This window comes from Toxotes jaculatrix, chromosome 3 (assembly GCF_017976425.1).
Source record: "Toxotes jaculatrix isolate fToxJac2 chromosome 3, fToxJac2.pri, whole genome shotgun sequence".
Taxonomy (NCBI): Eukaryota; Metazoa; Chordata; class Actinopteri; family Toxotidae; genus Toxotes; species Toxotes jaculatrix.
Window position 1 is genome coordinate 23,468,310 of NC_054396.1, and position 23,290 is coordinate 23,491,599.

Genomic DNA, 23,290 nt, shown 5'->3' on the forward strand with positions numbered 1-23,290 from the left:
TTGGAGACGGGGTGGGGGGGTCGAGGAGGCGGAGAGGCGGAGCCTGCAGTGAAGTCACTGCCCCCCAAGCTTGTTGATTGACGCGCACCAGTGGCTCCTCCTTGAAAGTCTTTTTTTTTTCCTCCCCCTTCGTTTTCCAGTGTAGTGCGTTGATTTCATACCAAAGTCATACTTAACATTCCACTTATACTGTCAAACCTCTGAGAAATATTACGGAAAACAACAAGGCGCCAAATTATAACAAAGTTACTAAATTGACCAGCTGCTTTCATTGAACGCGAGAAGGTGACTGCCAAAATAAAAAGGTAAGTTCTCCACAAATGTTCCCTCTTTCTGTTTAGAGCCTTTTTTTCTGGGGAGTTTTTTCATGCCGCTTGTCTCGGTGAAGTTTTCAGATCATTGTCATTTTTCACATTTTTCCGTGGAGCTCCCTGCGTTGGGAGGGAAGAAAACATTTGCAGATTGATAGTCTATTGTGTTTGACTTTCCCAGTGTGCAGGGATATCTTTGACAGGCTCCGTACAATCAGATTTCCACCGGTAGCCCGCTCATTGACACACAGTATTTCAGAAGAAAGAAAGAAAAAAAAAGCTTCGCCTATGACAGCAGAGAACTGGGCCAATATGTTTGTTTTCTGTCTCGCACAGTTCATACCTGGATCCAAAACTTCCAGTCTTGTTCCTCAAGAGGAATCCAACAGTTATATACCTAGAGGCAGAGAGGGAGACAAACAAAACGATTTGGAGGAATACACAACTTGAGTCTGGTTTGGATCTCGGCATCCCAAAGGTAAGACGGGTTCTTGGTTTGTCAGCATCGTTAAACGACGGCAAGATCTGCTGTTCGTCCGCCAGCAGACGTGAATTTATTAGGCACTGAAATACAAAGCAGTTTACTTGTTTAAAACAAGACAGAAACAATCCCAAGGTTAAAAAAACAAAAAACAAAATCTGTTCAAACGGAGGCTGATAGTTGTGGGCACTTTCTGTTTTGTTTATGTCTGATAATGATGAGATTTAAATTAATTAGAAGTAAACACCACTGTCACCACATTTAGTTTTCTTTTAAAGGCAGATATGGGTCAAACATTTAAAGAGTGTTGCATTTAAAAAAAAAAAACTCTAATTTTAACATTATTCGCTTTGCACTTTTAGATTAGAACTTTTTCTCACATCTGGAACTACACTACTTTAAAACAGACTTTATTTATAAATACGTACACAGACGTGCACTGCAATGTACTGACCAGTGAAAAAAGTTTGGACCACAGAATACCAGCCCATTGGCAATTATACAAACAAATGGCAAATATAAAATAAAGCCAGGGTGTAGGATTTTTACCAACCTGGATCTACACCTATATTTCTGTTACATATGCCGGTAAGTTTTATTCAGAAATACCAACTCTTCTGTGTTGGTTTGTTAGCTGATAACTAAACATGAAAAGAAAAAAATCAGAACCTGCCAGCTTTGGTCAATTTAGATGAAATTCCGATCCCATGTGAAATATGTGACGGACTCCAGGATGTAAGAAAAACTAAATTTCTGTAAAAAGAAGTGTGCGTCTGTGAGAGCTCCCCTCGAAACTACGGCACAAGGGAAACGTGACATCATGTCCTATGTGTTGATAAATAATACCCTAATTTTTCTTCATTTCGAACTTTAACCTGGCATCTGATTACTTGATAATACCTGGTCATTATTTAATTAAAAGGAAATGTTCATGAATTAAATGACTATTTACAGAATCTTTCTATCTTTGGGATAGATATACGTTTTCTTTCTTTCTATCTTTTTCTTTTTTTCATGCCAAGAAACAGGGAATGTGATGATACTCTGCAAAGTCCCACTAAGTACATAATTCATAGGTGAGGATTTGAGATGCATGGATATGTGTGAGAGCTAATTGTATAATTATGTTTGTGCCACCTCAGGCTACACCTGCTCTCAGTCTGTGTTGTTAGTTCAGAGTCTCAGAGTCGGGGTAAACCTTTCTCTTTTTCCTTTTTTTTTTTGACCGAGCCAAATCTTTTAGCTGATTAGAGATTTTATAAACAACCTGTTAGCACCTACTTCATCCTAAATTTGAACAGTCACATGAGCTGCCGAGCTAAATCACTGCCAGTCAACAGGTTTGACCAAACAACAGAATGCAGTCTGTCAGGTTACTGACAGTAAGCAGAATAACCTGTTAACTTTGCTGTTTGTTACTGTTTGTTTTTACTGTCTCAACATTCCTTAAAGTTATACAACATAATGTTTCCTCAGTATGTATTTTACATATTTTTAAAATATTTTCAGCACGTTTGGTGGGAAACAAAGCTCCGCAGCAGGGGAACAGTTTTTACTGCTCCTTCTTTAATCCATGTGGCTGTAAATTTAAATGCCACAGGCTGGTGGTGAGGTCTTTGAATCCTGTTTGAGCTCCAACCTTTTGATGCAGCTCTGATAAAGACGATGATCAGATGTCTTATGGCAGGTAGTTGTATTTTTTTTTCCTAGTTGGTCTTATTAAGTCATGGTTGAGAGGTAAACTCTATAGTTTGACTCTGTCTTAAGAGCCACTTTATATTAACATGTGGAAATGATGTTCTGAAATGAAACGTCCAACCATTACAACCAAACAATGTGTCCTTGGTAAATGAGACACGCCAAGATGCCTAATAATAGATTTCAATGCTGATGGGTAAATCTGGAAAGGATTAAGTATTCTGCTGCTCCGACAGATTCCCCTCCATTGTTTCTGTGCAGCCTGAATGCATCAGGCCTCCCAATGTATAATGTGGTCTTTTTTTTTTTTTCCTTGAACGTACTTTATGTTTCTCAGCCGTTGTGGATTTAGCGTGTACGCTCTGTACTTGTGTGAGAGTTAAATGTGAGGGGAAAGTTTTACAGCTTCACCCGTGTCATGGAGGTCAATTAGATTACTTGGGGTAATATCCCCTTAAAGTGGCCGTTTTCTCTCTTTTTACTCCCCAGCTGTGTTCCTTCAGGCCGTTTATCAGAGGGAAGAGTTAATGAGCATGTGTTCTTTTCATGAGGATAAAAAAAATCTGTAATCCTCTGATGTTTTGGATATTTTAAAGCATATGCTTTAACAGAAATCGTAAAGAGACTGTAGGTATTTCAGATAATTGGTGGTGTTTTGCTGATTCCAGAGCCAAAGTGCATCCTTTCTTTGCGCCGCAGAGTGTTTACTTTGGATGCAGGTCTGTTGACCGTTTGTCACCAGCAGCTTCACCCGTTTGTGTTAAACCCACAGGAGGATGGCTAATGAGCTTTTGCCCATTTGTGCAGACCTTGGTTGCTTTTTTAGCACCATCCCCAGAAGTGCTCGTCCAAATGGTGGACACTTACCCCTCTGTCAACCCAGATCTGAACAAATACCACTTATGTCTGAATGGTGAGCACACAGAAGGCCTCAGAGAAAAGCCTACAGCACGCTGCAGCAGTAGGGCATTAATGACAATCTGGAAAACAATATGCAGTTCAACCCTAAGTAGCAGTGGCTGGGTAAAAGTAGTGTTGATGAAGGGCATGCTGTGCTTTGCGCAATTTATTACAGTGATTCAACCTGTGAAGAAAAAGCAAAATTCCAAGAGTTGCATGCTCTAACACCAACTGGAATTAATCAAATGTATCCTCGAACATCCACCAGTTACTTCTTCCTCAAAGTCCATAATAACATAAATTATCTACATTGTATTCACGTTAATGCAGCGCACATGTTTACATATCCACCAAACCATGAGGTTTTAACAGATAAGCTTTCTGGCCTCCTGTTCGGACCACTCAGGGGAGGAGCCAGGGAGTGGCCTAGAACAGTGTAGTCTTTGTGTCAGTTGTCCCCAAGTTGCTAAACGTTTTAGTTGTTCTTTCTCTGGCGACCAACTGTTACGAGTGATGTTCCACATAAAGTTAATCTGTAGAAATGTCTGTGAGAGTGCAGTATGCGGGCCAGTGTCTGTGGCACCTTCGGCCTCCATTGTAGATAACAGCGGGCTAACTCCTGCACTGGACCTGTCTGGTATTTCAGAGACATGTGTGTGTGTGGCCTGTGTGTCGCACTGGAGCTCTAGTGACCCAAGGGCACTCATGTGAAACCCCTTTAATCCCTGTGCTCAGAGCGTTTTGGGTTGGGGGATGATCTCCTTCTTCAGCACAGAGTTATTTTCTTTGGTTGTTTGTAATATAAAACAGCACAGATGTCTGGGTGATTTTGAGTATGAACAGACCTTTAGGAGTAAATGTACATACATTAAATGTGCAACAGTGCAACAAGTTTTGTCACTGGCTCAGTTTTTTATGTCTAATCGTAGTTTGCCCTCGTGAAAATCCCCTCTATATGGCCCTGATCAAAGCCATGGCTGCTTTTAATGCCTTGTTCCACAATTTATACGGTTAGATGAATTATTGGCTGGTGCATTCTGCTGCAGAGTTATGCATGTCTTAAAGGTTTCACAGATTATGGCTTCAAACCGCTCCCCTCACCACAAAATGACCAATTCAGGCTAGAATGGCTTCTCCGCTACGTTCCCTGGAAAATTTCCGATTAAAATGCTGATTCAGGCTGTAAAAAAAAAAAAAAAAAAAGAAGAAGAAGAAAAAAAAAAGCAGCACCCTGGCGCACTCGCCCCGCTTTGTGTCAGTCTTTCCCTCTTCAGCTAGATTAAGGCTTAATTCCCTCAGTGTGACAATTGAAGGTAGGCTGCATAGCCAGCAACATCCAGTGTTAAAATAGAACTATGAATGAATGAATCAGGCCTCATGTTCATGCTCTGGCTCAACGTGTGACACTCATTTATCCGCTTGAGTCTCACAGTGACTCATTTAGGAAACTAGTAACCTCTTCTTACCTCAGAGTGAGTTAGCCTGTTTCCTCACTGTGTGATTTGTTTACAAGAAAACAACAAACAAGAGTCACTTGCGGTGATTTCTGTGGTGTAAATGTTTGAAAAATGTATGTCAGACTCTTTCAGCTCAGATCGTGTCCACACAGAAAGATGCAGCTGGTCATTCTTGCGTGCAAGACGTTATTCGGAACGTTTTTATTTTTCTTGGGCAGCTGGTATCAAACTGCAAATGTTTGACTGGACAAGGCGTGCATGTGGCATGTGTTCATGTGTGTGTGTTTGTCTCAACTTTTCCCTCTGCCTCTCTTTCTGCCTCTTGCCGTGTGAGCTGTTGGCTGTCCAGCCCTCCTCTCACTCTCAGCTCTGATTGTTTCCTGAGCGCCGTGCCAGATAGGAAGTAGGAGGAAGTTATTGGAGGAGCTGGAGAGAATTTATTAGGGCCAAACACAGACACAGGAGGGAGAAGGGAGGGTGGTGACTCTGATTTTTTTGGAGATGGGGCTTGTATTTTCATGACTCTGAGTAAGGCAGCAGAGTCGGCAGCAAACGTGGAGCAGACAGGCCGACACTCAAGCCAGCTCATCACCTTCAATTTATCCCCTAAATTAAGGAGCAGTAATACTGTTAAACATGTGCCTTTGCTGGTAATGCATCTGTGTGCGTTTCTGTGTGTCAGGAGGAATAAGGCAGCGTTTCCAGTTCTTGTCAGAGAGCAGCTTTCCTGGCCTGGAACCTAAAATGTTTTCTTTATCTGTAATCTGACCTTAGAGAGCAGCTGCTCCTTCTGCCGCCAAGTCCTGTTGTTTCCCCTGTCAAGTGTGTGTTTGTGTGGCTGTTGGTGTGTGTGGAGGGGGGTCTCGCTGTGACAGTGAACGCTCACTCTACATCTGTGAGCGCCCTTCAACCTTAACAAGACGTGTGGTTTTTATGTGGAGGAGTTTTTAGGCTGCGGATTTGTTACTGTGTATAAACATTAAGTTTGGTGGAGGTGTGTTTAACTCTCTGCTGAGCGGGGGGCCGTTTGGCTGCCAGCACGGGTGTGTTCTTTGCCAACAAGTGTCCCAACTCTAGCAGCAACTTAACAAAGGCTGCATTTTTAGAGACAGGAATAAATCTTGTAGTGTACTGGTTAGCAAACAGATGGAGGCATATACAGTCTGCCAGTGGGCATTGATAAGACATGCAAACACAACAGGCTCGATGGATCAGCAGTAGAAGATTCAGATTTGACGGAAATCTGTTAACAATCTGCTTTGGGACATGAGTCAGTAGACTTGAGTCATGGTGATGGGGGTGTACAGAGTCGTGGATAGAAGAGGGCAGCTGATTTGCACGTAAGTGTGTCTGGTATGATTTACATTTACCTTGATAACAAGAACTAATATTAAAAACATCTAAATCAAATTGAGCAGAAATGTTTTGTTTTTAAGATACCTGTTAATCTTTATCTTAAAGGTTCTGTAATTAGTATTTTTATACAAACAACTTATGAGATGATTTTTTATAACGTAAAGGGTGTTTGCAGTGATGGATTCTCAGAGAATAACCACCTGACTCTGCAGTTTCCCTCATCATTTCAGCTTCTCTCAGATCATCGTTTTGGTTTTACAGCCCGCAGGTTTCCTGTTCTGGTTCTGTCTGAACGCTCTCATCATCATCAGCTTTTCAGCAAAAAGCTCTTATACACCAAACTGCACCAAACGGAAGACGGACTAAGTTAGCAACTAGCCGGTGAACACAGTGGAGCATTTAGCAGCTAAAGAGCCAGATATTTCCTTCAGGAGTTGATAGGGACCAAAACAGAGCTGAAAGGAGAGTGACTATTGGTCTTCCATTCAGTGGTTTGCCAAAAACAGGACTTCAAATGAAAACTTTGAAACTGGTGGATGTGTAAAATGTCAGTGCTATGTTTACAGCTTGTTGGACTGTCCTCAACTAATGCTTATCTATATTCAGTTTTTCTCTTTTATTGTGCTGGGACTGGCACCAAAACAAATTATTTGTACATAAATATTGAATGAATAAAGTTTGTTAGATACTTCTGATTCTGGTGTATGATAAGGATACTAGTTTGAAAAGCACCACCAGGGCTCTAAGACACCTACAAGTCTACATTACCTGATCCCCTGAAAAATCATATTTGAAAGATGCTAAACTGTGACAGGATTAGTGGTCATTGGGTTGCATGCTGCTTTTTTTTTTTTTTTGAAGCGATGTAGAACAAGTGCAAGATGCTGAATGACAATTGGGTGCACCTGAAAGCACCTGGAGAAAATATGTTGTAAATATACCTAATGATTGTAGCAGTTTTTGGTTTGTGCCTGAGCTCAAAGTATATCTCTGTCGCTCCTCAATCCAGCGGACCTGATTCATAAAGATGGCGGACTCTTTAGTCGATGATTCTGGTCCGACGGTGCAAAAAGAACTTGGCAATTTCTGCACCAACCTCTCTATCGGAACTGGCCTGAGAAAATGCACATTTCTGTTTGTTGTGTTGTCTGGTATTTACAGCATTTTTAACGAGTAACATCAAAAAGGTTGTGTTTTTGTGCTTCAAGCTCAGGCCGTCTTGACATCATTAAAATAAAAGTTTCTCCGACTCTCGTGTTGCTTGCGAGGAGGAGCCAGTTTCTGTTGAACTTCAGTTGCTTTGAGAAACCACAGCTAAAGTTGGGAAACACTTAACTTAAAAGTTTTAAGAATCAAGTAAATAATGTGCATGCGTGTAAAATTAACAGCAAAAGCAAAATAAAAAAAAAAACCTTTGAACTTACAAGTGACCTACTGTACACGCAGTGTGCCTGACTGTTGTTTTTGGTACTGATACTGCTGTCCTAGCTCAGTGGGCTCGCATGGCTCTCATGGTGGGCTGTTTAGTCTCTGTTTCTTTATATTCCTGTGATCCGTCCTGTTTGGTCTTAAACGTCGGTTGGTTCAACAAATGTTTTTTTTTCCCACCAGTGGACTGGAGAAGAGATGTTGCCATTAGGCCATAAAAATCAGAGACATGACAGAGTAATTTTGACTCAAGGTCTTGCCTCCGTTGTAGTCTTTGAATTCCACTGCGTAAGTAGAAATCCATCTGGTTGGTCCATCTGAGAGCACCGAGATGAGATCATGTTCAGTGGAAGATAAAACTGAGGAATAAAAGCTTGCAGTGTAAAAAAAAAAAAAACAAAGAATTGCCATCTCTCCCCTTTCTGATTGAGTAAGTGTTACTGTGCCAACTGCTGAATGTCAGGCCATCCATTTATTACTGAAACACAGACTGTGTTTGTTTTCCTGCTTGTAGGTGTTTGTACCTACGATGATTTCATACACTCTGAGGCACACTTAAACAAACGTCTGTGATACAAATGAATCCCTCTCCTGATTTCGGCTATACCAACAGCTTTCCCCTGTGTGACCCAGCAGCCTGAGAGTGACTCAGTAGAATTACTGGAATTCATTGGGACATTTCACTGCACACAATCCTGTCTAGGGAGAAAAAAGGAAACGCAGTATGGGTGCCAATAAACTCTGGTCGGATCATAGATGGAGCCGGAGCAGAGATAAGCCGATTGCTGAAAACAGACTGCAATGTGATCGCTCCGTTCAGGGCTGGGAAAATGGGAAGAGGGATTCTGGTGCATGAATGGTGTCGTTTGAATGAACGTGCGAGGTGCATAGCTGTGCAGCGTTATTTACATTCCTGCTGCACATTGGAATTCTGTAGCATGTTGGTCTCAGAGTCCCATGGCCCGAATCCCAGAAAGTGGGAGGGGAGGTGTGTCCTTGATTTTTGTGTTAAATGTGAGAGTAGCGTGTTATTCAGTCAACATTCGTAATAAACCCTGCCATCTGGCACACTCCTGAAGGAGTCCCACGTTCAGGTTTGTGCACGCAAATGATTATTGCAATTTCCAAAATGCCAATTTGTGTCATGAGATGCCCTTTTTATGATCAATCTGTAATCAAAATAGTTCTTCGAGTCACTTAATCAGCTGAATGTCACAGCTTACATGAGACTCTTTGTATTTTTATCTGTTTTCATGTGTTCATGTGTGCAGCTTCATGTATCTACAGTTTATTTTGTTTGTGTGAGTCATTACTATGTCATTTAGTTTCTCACCCAAACTTGGCTCAGAGGGACAATACAGTGTGCTGGTAACAGCTGTTTTAATATAATCAATATGTTAATTACCACAGCTTTTCTTTTCAAATGACTGTGCTGGCAGTAAATCGCGTTGGAAAGCGAATCCCAGTGGTCTTCGTCTTGAATCCGTTTATTGGAACTCTCTACAATTGTCAAACTAGCTGTTGCATTTGAGTCCATAAAACTGTCCCCGTGACTTTATGTACTGCTAACATTTATTATGAAGTCATGACTATTGTCCTGATTTAAATCCTGTGACTCCACCAGAGGATGTATTGAAAAATGGCTCCACTGACAATGCCCTCCCTCTAGTCTGAGCGAAGCGGGAGCGTGTTCACTGCTGATGTTGCATTCCAGCTGGAACAATCCCACTGTTTTCCAGACCCCAAAGTGGACGCCTAAATTGGACAACCCCCCCTCACCCCTCCTCCCCCATACACACCCCCTTTCCCCCCTCTGCTCTCCAACCAACCAACCAACCCACCCACCACCCACTCCTCCCATACACGCATCCTCTGGTCTCCTGTCCTTATTTGGGTAGAGACGTTCTGAGCGCTGGGTGGAGGGGGGTGGGGGGGGGCAGAGGAGGGAGGGAGGGAGGGCGTTGGGTTGACACAAGGGAGGCAGGAGGAGAAACAGTGAGTACTCGCAGCCCTTTCTTAATAAGGACATGTCTGGAATTCAGGCCCCTCTCTCGGTGAAGAGCCTCTCTTTCGTAGCACCTCACTTGAACACGTTCTTGTGAGCGCTCTGAGCTCCATCGAGACCGTCAGATCTGCGTGTTACGCTGAGCACCATTTGTTGCTCTTCACGGCTCGCAGTGCGAGGGAGATTTGCGGTGTTTTCTCTGCTATAATTGGAGATAAACAATAGAGTGGCTGCCCCTCCCTCCTTGCCTCACTGTAACACCAGTCTTTGATTACTGCCCTGGCTTTTCTGAAGCTGTTGCCCCACAGCACCTGTGCATTCGTTAATGAAATACTTTGGGCTGCCTGAAAGACATTTTCTCACCAGACCACACAAACAGCATCTGCTGTATTTGAGGCTGAGACAGAAATGTGTATTTAAAGCTTACATTAGTGTTGATGTCAGTGGCTCTTAGTGCCAACAGATGTGTCAGGTTTTAATTTGTACCAACACACAGGCAGCTGACAGCAAGACAGTGCAATAAGCATTACAGCTAATGCCATGAGCGGCTGCCATAAATGTGGAGACATCTATTTAATAATGTTTAACATGTGGCTTTGTTTTAATTTCTTCTGCAATTTTTGAATTTGATTAATTTCCATTTAGGGTTGTAACTACTGATCGCTTTCATTGCTGCTGAATTATTTTCTTGATTAAATGTTATGTCTGTAAAATGTCAGCTAACACCCCCCCTGATTTGAGTTGATTAATTGATTGACAGAAAGTAAATTTCCAGCTCTTTTGATTATAAAATAATTGTTTTAGTCATTTTTCAAGCAAAAATGTCTAATGACAGTGACATGTTGGTTGAATAAAACAGGACATCTGAAGACATCATCTTGGGCTGTTGTTAATTACAACAGGGACTTTTCACAATGTTCTGACATTTTAAAGACAAAATTTTTGGCAGATGTATTAATGATTAAAATAATCGTTAGTTGCAGCCCTTCTGTGTGGTTTTTGTCATTGTCTTTTGGATGCTGATTTTTATAAAGTATCTGTGACAGTTGATTCACAGTTTGGCAGGACAGTATATGATTAAACTAACCCAAACTCTGGTCGTATGTAGTTAGCAGTCTTTGGTGGAGATCCAATCGTGTGATCTGTGAGGACAGAGATGGATCACTTGAGGCACTGATGAGTGTTCAGTTTCAGTGTTGAGTTTTAACACTGTGACCCTCTTCCAAAGGGTTCACCATAACCAGTACCCTCTCAGCTAAAATTAGCAGCTTGACTTGGGGATATTTGTCAAACTCTCGTTTGGGTTCTGTGACATCCATAAATTTTGTGTTGTGTTATGTGTGGTAAACACTGGTTTGCTCATCTCTCATGAGACGAGAAAGGAAACATCACTAATTCTCCACCTCAGCTGCAGCAATTATAAAATGTGTACGTTTCCAAATACTGACACATGAACACGGAAGAAGAGACATTGTCTGGGCTATTATGAATTGCCATGTTTCAATGAATTTCAATTTTGTTATTTTTTAGACTTTCTTACCGAGCATGAATATATCCTGACAAAATAAAATAACTTCACAGATACACAGTTTTGGTGTAATTACACTATGAACCATTACACAAGTGAGAACTAAAACTTAAGACTGGCTGTGCAAAAGCCTCCTGAAAGAGGTCAAATATGCTTTCCAATGAAAACAAAACAACTGAAAACAGATAATCTATAATGCTTTCTAGCATTTTACCATAGAAACTCAAAATGTTCAAATAACTTTGTCATTGTAGTTTTTCCCATGGGAAGACTCATTTTGGGACTCTCTGCATTAATCCATTAAACTTTATTTTTGTCAGCATCTGCAGAAATGCTGAAGCAGAAACACAAGCATCCTTGGAGGATCATGGTTACCTCATAGACTTCCATTTCAGAAACAATACAATGCTGAAAGGCAGCTTGAAAAATACTTAAGATCTTTGACTGCAGTCAGCCATAAGCCAGCCACATTGGGACACAGTTCCCAGACCACAAGAATTCTTTGAGGCCAGTGCTGATTAGTGAGGTCTTTAAACTTAGTTTTATGGAATATCTTGAATTCATTTGGCCATTTCAGAGAAATAAAATTGAGGAAATTATACTAATAATTACGGTTAACATTGTTTATCCATACAAATTTAATGACTGCAATAAAGAAGCTGTCAAAGGAAGCCAAAACAGTGACCTATAGATGAATGACATTCCTTATTCAAGCTGAATATTCATTATGCTTTACATTAACTCCCACAGTTCTTGTCCCTCTTTGCAGCTACTGAAATGATTAAATTTATCTTGATTTCTAAAGAAAAAGCAGCAGACAAACTTGGCAGGGATTAAGTTCACACTGTATGGAAGCTGTTAAAGGTTGTAGACATAATTGAATTGAATTTTATCAAATCCCTGTTCCATGTTCTCTTGTATTTTATTCATCCTGCTGGCAACCAGCAATACATAATAAACCTATTTACCATGCTGACTTCAGGTTAGCACAAGTCAGTGTGTCAAGATGGCTGCAATGCAGTCATGGTTATATTCTGAGAACACTGGTCCAGGATTCGTAAAACTTGCTCAACCAGCATGAACACCGAAAGAGTTTTTACGCTTCCTCATTCTTTCTCAACTGGCCAATTGCCTCCTAACATGAAGTTCACAAAAATAGTATGTTGATAAGACAAAGGTTGGCTTATAATTATGTTACACCCGATCAAAGAGCCAGTTTCCACTGACTGTGACACATAGTTTTTCATAGTTTCACAGTCAGTTTTAATTGATTTATGGGCAAGATGGAATCACATGACTTGCAGTTCCAGCTGTGGCCACATGATCAATTTTTCAATATAACTAACTTTGCTTGTATTGCAACACCCACGGCAGCTTTCCACATTGTGGCTTAAGGGGTAAAGTTAAATGTTGAAAAATGCTGAATTAGGACAGATAGTTATTGGAGGTTGTGGTCGGAGGAATAAGTTATATCAGGTTTGATCTGATCATTATTGAAGAAAATAATTATTCAGGCTTGTTAACTTCTATATTGTTTTTCACAGATCTCCTTCAAATACTTTGATATTGGGGCTCAGGGTCGGGCCCAGGGGGAGCCGCCACCATTGCGTCCAACGAGTGGAGTGCCAACGGTAGCCCAGAAGATGGGCTGGACGGGGACAGCGAGGACAAGACCATGGATGGGGACGCCGAGGGCGTGTGGAGCCCGGATATCGAGCAGAGCTTCCAGGAGGCCCTCGCCATCTACCCTCCCTGTGGCAGGAGGAAAATCATCCTGTCAGATGAGGGAAAGATGTATGGTGAGTACGCTGGATAACAGCCAGGGAAACAAAAGAACAACAATTACATGGAAATCAGTTCCATAATGAATGCACAAAAATGAGAAAACCACCCATTCCTCAGAGATTTGTGGCTGAAAGAGAACAAACATCCAACATTGTGCCTTAAAAAGAAATGAGAAAAATACTTTTCTTCCTCTTGTGCTCATGTCACATCTTCAGCACAGAGGTGTATGCTTTCTTTCGACAGACAGAACTCTCTTAAACAAGTCTGTACCTGTTGTGCTGTGACCCAGGGGCAGGTTCTTCCAGTTGCACCACCACTCTCAGAGCTGGTTATTGCTGTCCTCAGAGCATCTCAGGTCCTCTCCCCTTGATTTACACCTGTCTTTTTCTTCAGAGTGTTTTTCTTTACAGCCTGTTTTTTATGCCTACTGTTTTATGGCTTCTTCTCTTCCTCGCAACGTTTTCACTCAGAACTCTGCACTCCGCAAAACCTGCTCTTTGGTTTTTTATCGCTGAACGTCATGCGCTTGTTTCTCCCCACACCGGTATCGCTGGGAGAGTTTTGCCTGTAGGTCACTGGTTGGAGCTGGTTTCTGGAGACGTGTTGTGTTTGATGCTGGATAGCTCAGTAAAATTAGCAATAATTATCACAGCGTGAATCTGAGATTCAGGAACAAAAACATCACATTGGCATGCTGTTCTGTAGAAGATTTTAAACATCCATATGGTTTCAGAATAGTTACGCTGTTTCCTGCAGCGTGTTCATTAAATTGCAGGTGTTGAGCCCTTAATGTCCTGAAAAACTCCAGATGGATACGTTGGCAAGTTCTTTGGCGGAATCACCGACATCCAGGTGCAGGAAATTGATTGCATTTGTCTTTCATTATTTTGATCCCACTTTCCCATTCCTATTGTTGAGACAGAGCACGCTTTCCTAATTAGATTTAGGATCTGAAGTTGGAAATTTTGCTGAACAGCAATAAATGTTGATTGACAGGAATTGTGCTGCTTTCTTTACTGTTTCACTTGGCCTTGTCCTCAGCAAACCTCTTTTTGGTTTTGTGAAATTATGTTCTTTTCACCATCGTAATTCAACTCCCTCAAGCCATGCTTTGTAAGACTTTCCTGCCCTTTAATTATTGTCCATCATGTCTCAAAAACTTGAAATTGATTCCGGCTTCAATGCAACCATAAAAACCATCAATCATTACCACCAAAGTCTCAGACAGTCTGTGTATTTTAGAAGCATTAGTGTTTGTTTTTAAAGTGTTGTTTTTTGGGTGGTTTTTCTTCTCTTGACGTCAGATGGGATTCTTTTAGCGTGATTCACCCAAGTCGGAATCTCTTTCTCTTCTCATTCTTCAGGCAGATTTTGATATTGAAAGGACAAGCACATACCTGAGATAACTCAGCCAGTGTTAAAGCTTCTGCTGATACTCTGAACCTGTCTCAAGGAATATAATAGTAAGGAAACAAACAGATTAATCATAGACTGATCAGTTAATTAACAGAATATTAATCAGCATCATTTTTTCTTGATTGATTAAATGCTGAAGTAATTTGTTAAGCAGAAATGCCAAACATTTTCTGTTTGAAGCTTCTTAAATGCCAGAATTGATCTCTTTTTATCATTGTAAATTGAATGTTGAACTGTTGGTTCTTGGGTTCTAGGATCTCATAATGGATATTTTTCACCATTTTCTGGAATTTAATGGGTTAAACTATTAAATGATTGTCAGTGATTGAGTGACAGTCATCAGCAGTGAAAATGATGAGTTGCAACCCAGATAAAATAAAATAAAATATAATATAATATAATAAAAGAAGTAAAAAAAAAAAAAAAAAAATCTAAACTTTTGGACTAATGATAACATGTTCAGTCTTTTTACAGTTATTAAATAATGAATGCACTCATCAGTTTCGTTTAGATTAATCAAATGAAACAAATTTTCATTTTACGCAGACTTGAAGGACACGTGCTTAGCCATAACAGTAGATATTTAGTAAATTTGTTGTGTAATTTTCCAGTTGTTTAATTTGAGTTTTATGTATGGACCTTAAGCATAAACTACTGCAGCCAACTTTTACTTTAAACCTAAATCGCTCTTCCGTCCTGTGTAGCAGAGCAGTGTTGTGTCCCATGCTCCTTACATCTGTCATGAGAATGTCAACAAGGAGGCAGGCCGTGCACAAACCTACCGCCTTAGCAACAAACTCTCAAGACCCCTTTTGGAGGCCTGTTTTTTTCTAGAGCACTAAACACCCTCTCCATTTACAATAAGTCATCTGAGGCTCTGCTGGCAGAGCCAAGGCATGCCCCAGAAGAAGCCTTCTCACAAGGTGATTACCTCAGACATCTAAAAGCTGCCCTGACGTGAGGATAGGGGAATGTTAACGATTGCACTGTATGTAATACTGTCTACCTTGCAGTCTCAGACTCCCAGTGGCCTCCAAAAGCAGGCAAGTCATCCCTCCCATTGGGAATTCCACTTTTTCTGCCAGGATTTTTTTTTTCAGTTGGTGGGAAACCTTTGCAAATTTCCATTAGCAAGTGGACTGCTCTCTACATGTGTATTCTTTGCTCTACAAACCTGTCTAGACTTCCCAGCATCATTGCCAGCCATTTACATAGCTCAGGGATGGCAAAGAGTCCAAAGAAGGATAACTCCATTTTTATAAATCACGTTAGTAATCACTCCAGGTTTTTTTTTTTAACATGAACAACACTTAAAGCCAAACTCTTGTTTCTGATGTAATCACAGTTATAATGGTTAGAATCTGCTTCTGAATGTCGAAACTTTTTCCTGAAATGTGCATTATATTACATCTCATATCTTTTATCTGTCTTGTATCTCTAAGTGTCTACCACAACTCTAAGGAATTCATCTCCTAGCCAGCAGCATTATCACCATCTTTTTTTTTTTATACAATGTAGGGTAAACATAAGGCTACAGCCAGAAGCAGTTTAGCTTAGCTTAGCATAAAGACCTGAAACAGAAGGAAACAGCTGGCCTGGCTCTGTCCAAAGGTAACAAAATCCACTTACCAGCACCTCTTCTGATTATGTACTGATTAAACAAACAAGATAAAACACCATAGTTATTGAGAGGGCAGATTTTTCTACCTTTGAACATAATAGTTTTACCCTGTTTCCAGTCTCGATGCTAAGCTAAGCTAAATGGATGCTGGCTGTAGCCTTGTATTGTAACAGACAGGTATGAAATCGGTGTCAATCTTCTCGTTGTATCATTGTAATAGCATCTTTCACTTGGCAAGAAAATAAATTAACATACTTCCCAAAATATCCTTGGATATTTTTGATTTCCTCTCACTGTCATTCAGAGAGTAACTAACATCCAGTGTCCCAGTTAAAGTTCACTGGTCAGTGTCTTTTGAAGTTTAACAAACTAAAAGCAAAACATTCAAAGAATAGCTGTGGCTCAGAGACATTTGTTCTTAGTAGAAGTAAATAGTTGGCACATTTTACACACCAAGTTCAGAGGAAGTATCTTCAGAAGGTGCGTGTGTATCAAAAAAAAATGTGGCTTGTCTTGTTTTGCTTTGGGGCTGTGCTGACATGTTGTTCACCTGCGTTTTCTGGCCTCGACAGGTGTGTCAAACCCCAAGCACACACACCCCTCTCCCTCAGCCCTGCAGCTGTCACTGATGCAAAGCATTGTGGGTACAAAAAAAAAGAGAAAGATTTAAGTGCTAGAGGGAGGCCTGTGTCCGTACTGACCTTTGAAAGCCACATTAAGGATTAACAGCAGGTTCAGTGCATGTGCAAAGTTGTGAGAAAACATGTGTGTAAAGGTACAGGAGAGGGGGGCTGAGAGGCCTGTAATGATGACTGAGCAGGCCTGGTGCTTCCCTGTCAGCCCCCTCACTGAGATGCTAGGAATGTTTTCAGTCATGGCTGAGCAGTATGTTAGCAATTTAGGATTACCTCAATGTTATGAGAAGGGAGGGGAGAGAATAAGGGTGGAGAAAGGGTTCAGGAGAGAGACAGAGCGGGAGAGACGGAGGGGGGGAGGTACCAAGAGTGAAGAGAGATTACCTTTTTGCTCACTATCTTTGCATGGAAGTGGAAAATTCCAGCGGTCGTGTAGTAAAAGAAAAAGATAGGCGTGTCCTGTCAGGGAAGAGGTTAAGAATGGCAGCCTACAGCGATCTGAGTGGGTGTTGAGCAATCAACGAGGGAACTATAAGCAGCTCAAAAAGAGGGTAGAGAGATGGAAAGACAGCTTTTGTGTTGAAATTAGAGGCAGAGGACAAGTGAGGTTGTGTACTCGACTGTACGCGCATGTCTGTTTTGTATGCACCTGTCATGATCCACTGCAGTGTGTGGGCCAGCCTTTTCACCGTCTCTCTGACCTCCCACTATGTCAAGTCTGAGCAGATCTTGGCTGCCATGGCTGCAGACTGACGACACAGAGATCATATCCTTGATATTTTATCTGTTGGGCTTTGAGAGAGCAGTGTATCTAAAATGTGGTTAACTAAAATAACCAGTCGTACTGCATCAGTGTTCTCAGAGAACCAGACAGAGGTACTAATTACCCATCAAATGCATAGTCACATATTAGAGGACGAATGATCACCAGCCTGGCCGATTCACCATTTTTACGATTATCTGAATTATTATTCTTTTAATCTAATTGCAGATACAATCATTTCATTTCAAAATGTGCTACTTTGGCTCAGATTTTGCTGCCTGTCTATGTCTGTAGTCACCACTCTGTGGACTCGAGCAATGTCCCGATTGGTTACACATCAACATTAATATCCTATCAACACTGACGGCTACTGCGCCACAAACAGGCACAGAGGAACACATTTGAAGACTGGAGCAGCTCCAGCGAGTGAGCAGAGCTGTGTTCCGAAGCTGAGGAGGCAGATATTGCAATGTTGGGATGAATATCACAATCTGATGGTCTATTTCTCTGATGACAAGCATGTCCATTTTCCCAGTTATACTGAAAAAGCCCAAATATTGCATTTTGTTGTAGTGATACACAGTTTACTGTAATGAAATAATAGAAATGTATTTATTTGGCAACAGCTATGTCTTTTTGCTGGAATGTAACATTACTTGCCCGTATGAGTTGGTGTTAAGTTATAGGCAAGTTATAGATAGCTGATAGTCATAATAACATAAGCTAATGTTGAGTCGAATGTTAGAGCGAACTTAAGTACGATAGCGAAGGTCTGCAAGTTCACTTGTTGATCCATAATTTAACCGGCTGACTAACAAAAAAATATAGATAGGTTGTAACGTTATTTCTTGCACTTATATGGGCTGGTTATACTCAGCGTATGACTACTAGTACCATTACTGAAGTCCATCCTAAAGGCCCTGAAAAAAACCTTAGCAGTCGGCCGCTGGTGCATGGCAGGCAGTCGGTCAGTGAGGCAGTCAGCAGTCGGCTGCTGGTGCTTTGAAGTCCTTGGACCTTTTTTTTAAATATTCTTTGTCAGGTTGGGATTTTATTTTTTACCCTAAGTGAATGATGTCTAACTGCAGTTTGTGTTTTTTAAGGCACGAACTCACGCTCCTGGTTTTAGTGAGCATTTTGTGCCTAGGGTTAAACACAGGTCTCCTGAGTGATTTTTCTGTTTTCCTACCATGAAGTTGTGCTAGATGTTGTTGCAGTGCTACAGTATCATGATCCCGTTTGTCTTTTTCCACCAAGCAGAAAAAGTAGTGCCTGAGAATGTGACTTACAGTTCAATTTCCATGTCATTATAACATTGAACAGTTTATTTGAAACTTTGAAATGAAACACCAGAGTTATTTGCTTGTCTCAGCAGCGAGCTCTATATCACACAAAACAGTAAAGCAGTGATTTAAAATATCACAAAACCAACCAGATGTTGTGGTATGACTGGAGATATCATCTCAGCTCACAACCACAGAACTTCACTATTCAGCAGATGAACAAAAACATTTTTGATTTACCACGCAATACCAAGTCATTACTGTGCTCCACATTATCGTACATGTTACAGAAAAAGTATATAGTCTGCTTTAAAATCATTTACATAATCACTTTAACTGTAAAAAAAACTGATTTAGCTTGGTTGTGCTCAGCCTCAGCCTGAAAGTCTGCTGTGAATTTTGTTTTGTTTGACCAGCTTTGTACAACACTCAGCCCACCTCACCATTCTCAGAGAAGTTCTTATCTTTCTTAGTCAAACCTGTAGCACCTAGTTCATACTGTTTCTGCGTGTACAGTAGTTTGCAGTGAGATATCTGTGAAATTCATAGCAGAGCTCTGTGGTTAGGACAATGTAATGTTTTTCCCTGTTTGCCCCTGAGCTGAAAAGATTGAGAGTGACAGTTGGGTGGGGGTCGAACTGGCATTGTTCTTTCTCTGCCATCCTCTGCTGGGATGGTCGGCAGCAGGTGCTGCTGTCCGTTGAATGCAGGGTCACACAGTGGTGTTGTTTTGGGAAAAGGGGCTGCTTTGCTGCCAGGTGGCAGTTGTTGGCAGAGACAGTTATGGCTTTGTGTTTCTTCCAAGAGTTACTGCATCAGCTGCCCCTTTTGCCCCTCTGACTGACGACCCCCTAACCCAACCTAATGGCCCTCAGCCCGGCTCTAACCCCTGCTTTGCCCAGAGCTGGAAGTGCATATGAGCATGTGTGTGTTGGCCCGAGCTCTGGCTGTGTTCGCAGGCCCAGGCCAATCAGACTGGCTAGCACAGATGTGACAGGCTTAGAGGAATGCTAGGAATGCGGAGGCGCTGCAGCGGGCGTGTCCATCCTTGGCCCGGAGCAGAAGGGGAGGGGCTACCTCAGTATCGGCAGACAGTTCAGCTCTGCTCTGCTGGCCGACGGCCGGGCTGACTGGTTGGAGAGTACGGCGAGTGCTGCAAGCCTGCTTGGAGATGGCCTGCAGTACTTTTATGGTAATTGCACTAACCAGGGCCTTCTGGAGGCCAAATGCTAAAGAGTGTGTGAAAAAACAGGACTTGTTTCTCCTGTCATTATGTGTCTGGATGCTCTGAAAGCTGTTAAACTGGAGACTTCCTAGACACACGGTCTATTGTGTCTTTGTGTGTGTTTAAGAAGGCACATCTTGACTAGTTTTTGTTTGTGAAAATTTCTGTCAGCAAGTTTAAAAGAGTTTAGGTCATTATTCATAATGATACCGCGGTTCACCCTCTCCCTTCGGCCCAATTTTCAGCCACAGAAACTCGGTAAGCGTGACTTGGCAGCAAAAAGACGCGAAAAACACTGATGGACTGATTTTCCCTTGAGACAACATAATAATGCATTTGCACTTCTCATACACTAAAGATGATTTCTGCTGGATCCCAGCTGCACTTTGCTAAAATGGCAGTGCTTGTTAAAGCACATGCTCAGCACTGCATGTAAAGAGGACCATGAAAGCCCAGAATAGAAGCCTGTTCTCTGCACAACCTGTTTGTGCAGAATGTCGAGAGTAGATGCTATGTCATGAAAAACATGGTTCTGTTTTCTAAGCACTCTTTGTAATTAGGCTACAGGGCCATGTGAGCAGACAATAAGGAGGTGTGAAACGAGATAATAAAAACTTAGGGGTAAAACAAGACAATCGACTTTATAATACCTGCCTTATTTTAAATAAGAAATTCAACTTTAATATACACATCTCCATAGGAAACAGAGGTGTGTTGTGGTCTGTGACCCATGACAAAAGTGTGTTTGCCCTGGGTCAGAGGAGCTCTGGGAAAGGTCACACTGCTGTTCTTTTGACAAGAGACGGGTAGTCAAGGTATAACTAGGGTACCACCTTCTGGCCACTTGAGGGTATTGTCAGTGATCTACAAACGCTACATTTTCTGTCATGTATTAGTGTGTTTCTGTTTTGTCTGTGACCATATTTTCTGTTTTTGCTTGCAGGTCGCAATGAATTGATAGCAAGGTACATCAAGCTGAGGACAGGCAAAACCCGTACAAGAAAACAGGTAAACAAGTTTTTCTGACTTTGATGATATAATTAGAATAATCATGCGCGGGTTTGGCTTAAGTTACAGATTGTCCAAATCATAACAAAGACATCACAAGATGGGTGAAAATCATTCACGATTCATAACAGCAACCTACAAATGGATTCATATTACTTGTCTGCTTTTATTATATATATTTCTTATTGTCAACAAATCCCTTTAAAGGCCAAAACCAACTGAAGTCCATCTCTCAATATTTTTTTACTCCACATCTGTGGCACTCAACCCCAAGCCCACTGGTTCCTACAGAACCCTTAAATCTCTAAAAAGCATCACAAATATATTGGTTCTTTAAAAAAAAATAATTTCCTAAAACAGCTGGCATTGTAGTTATTAACAAATGCTACTTGAACAGGAGTAAATAGTACATTGGTTAGGGACTATTTTCACATTTGGATTAATACACACATTTTGTTCTCTAGTAAGAAGGGAGCAGGGGACTGAAAATAATCTACAGTGCCCATGGGTACTTTAATGAAAAACCGTGCCATCTGTGTTTTTAATGGTTTTTGGACAACAGTGAAGGTCAGTGAGACAGAGGAATAAGATATATCAGGATACACGGACAATACTTCTTAGTAGTATCACGTCATTCTTGGTTTTGAGCTTTCATAGGATCCGATACTAAGATGCAGAATATCACGAATTCCAACCTTAAAATCATCTTTTCTAGTTTTCATGTAATATCTGTAACTCCTACTTCGTGTGTATTATTGCTATAAGTGTGTGCGTATGTGTGTGTGTATGTGTGTGCCCACATAACAGGGTGAGTGCTGTTTTTATGCTCAAAAACTGTTTCACACCCCTTTAGGTGTCTAGTCACATACAGGTGTTAGCACGGAAGAAAGTTCGTGAATACCAGGCGGGTATAAAGGTAGGTGCTGCCAACCTGCCTCCCGGCAACGCTGACTGAGCATCTCTTTCCTCTTTGGTTACGGCTTCTCTCTTTCTTCCCTTGTCTTTTCTCTCTCTGTCTCCTTTTCCTCTTCCCTCCTTCCCTCCCTTGGCTATTCTTCTGTGCAGGTTTCTAGCCACTTGCAGGTTCTCGCCCGGAGAAAATCTCGCGAGATCCAGTCAAAGCTAAAGGTATGCGCTTCACTGCGGGCTCGGCGGGGCTGGTAAAGGCTTGGCTTTGCACTAACCGGTTAGTCTGTGCATATATCAGTCCTTGCTTTGATGCCAGGCCAGTTCCTGCTAGATAAGTGGACCCAAGCTTGGCAGGCAAAATTCATTGTTTAACGATTAGGAGTTAATTGTCTGAAAAAGAATAACCACAGTCCTGCTTCTGTATCATGCATGCAGTGCACAAACAGACCAAGTTTTTTTTTAACTTCTGCTGTGGGCCCAATCTCATTCTTAAAATTAAAGTGTAATTTCTAAAGCTTTTGCTTTAAAGGAATGCTGTACAAGCTGTGATGATGAGCCCAATGAAAGGTTGTTTAGCTGCATGATGCTCCAGCTCTGTATCTATCCTCTGTGCCAGCCATGCTTCTGCAGCATACTGCACTTCTCTGAGACTTCCTCTTTCCCTAAAACTCTCTCTACTTTACTGTAGTTATTACCCTAAGTTCCTCTAATCTGTCGGTGTGTAATGTCTTACATAAAACCGAACATGTGTTAAGATTAATCTTTTATTGTTGCCATCATATTACTCCTTTTGACTTGTCTTGTACTTCTTCCAGTCCCTCTGGTTTCTTCATGCTTTTTATTGTTTTTGCATATTTGCTTGTATACAGTCCAGCTGTCATATTTTAAATGAAACCAACAGATTAGCCACCTATTCAGCGGTGTCATATGTAGTTCAGTCCATCTGGTAGTAGCTAATGTGATAACCTATAAGGAAATGGATGCATCAGCCTCCTTATTTCCCTACATTACTTACAATTAATTGTATGACATATAGTAGCGAGAAACAGCTCATTCATGCAGTGATACAAGTTTTTGAACTTTCTGTAAATGCCAAGTTAATCTTGCATAAAAAGTATAGATGTGTTCATAGTGAGGCATAACGTTGCTCTCTTCCCTGTATCAAAGAAAGGCTGCTACATTACCCTCCCTGCTCTTTTTACATTCACATCATGGCATCAAAAATGTTTGCACATCTTAAAATTTACATAATTTTCCAAATACATTTCTGTCTGTTTCTGTCATCGTTTTTTGGGCTCATCAAATTTAAACTTAAGTTTGATCAGGACTCTTCATCTCACATGTTTTGTTGAAAGGAAACCTCTAAAAAGTAAACCAGAGGTCATCAGTCTTATGCTCTAAAATCACATTTTAGGTGCTTCAGGTTTTAAGGCTTAAAATATGCTGTAAGGTCACTTTTATCCTCTCTGCTTGAAGGGGTT

At 41.2% G+C, this 23,290-nt stretch overlaps 1 protein-coding gene across 5 annotated transcripts in view; it reads left to right on the top strand.

Annotated features, from left to right (window-relative positions):
- The first annotated feature begins 146 nt into the window (after positions 1 to 146).
- The window catches only part of LOC121178864 (transcriptional enhancer factor TEF-5-like), a 30,456-nt gene continuing 7,312 nt past the window's right edge, over positions 147 to 23,290 (top strand). For 3 of the 5 annotated variants that reach the window (XM_041033284.1, XM_041033287.1, XM_041033286.1), the window contains exons 1-5: positions 147 to 305; positions 648 to 789; positions 12,709 to 12,963; positions 20,836 to 20,900; positions 21,754 to 21,816. In XM_041033284.1, the coding sequence (XP_040889218.1) occupies positions 12,840 to 12,963; positions 20,836 to 20,900; positions 21,754 to 21,816 (252 nt within the window). In that variant the 5' untranslated portion in view covers positions 147 to 305; positions 648 to 789; positions 12,709 to 12,839. Of the gene's footprint in view, positions 306 to 647; positions 790 to 12,708; positions 12,964 to 20,835; positions 20,901 to 21,753; positions 21,817 to 21,965; positions 22,029 to 23,290 lie in introns of all 5 variants that reach the window. The other 2 variants (XM_041033285.1, XM_041033288.1) reach the window with 1 other exon arrangement.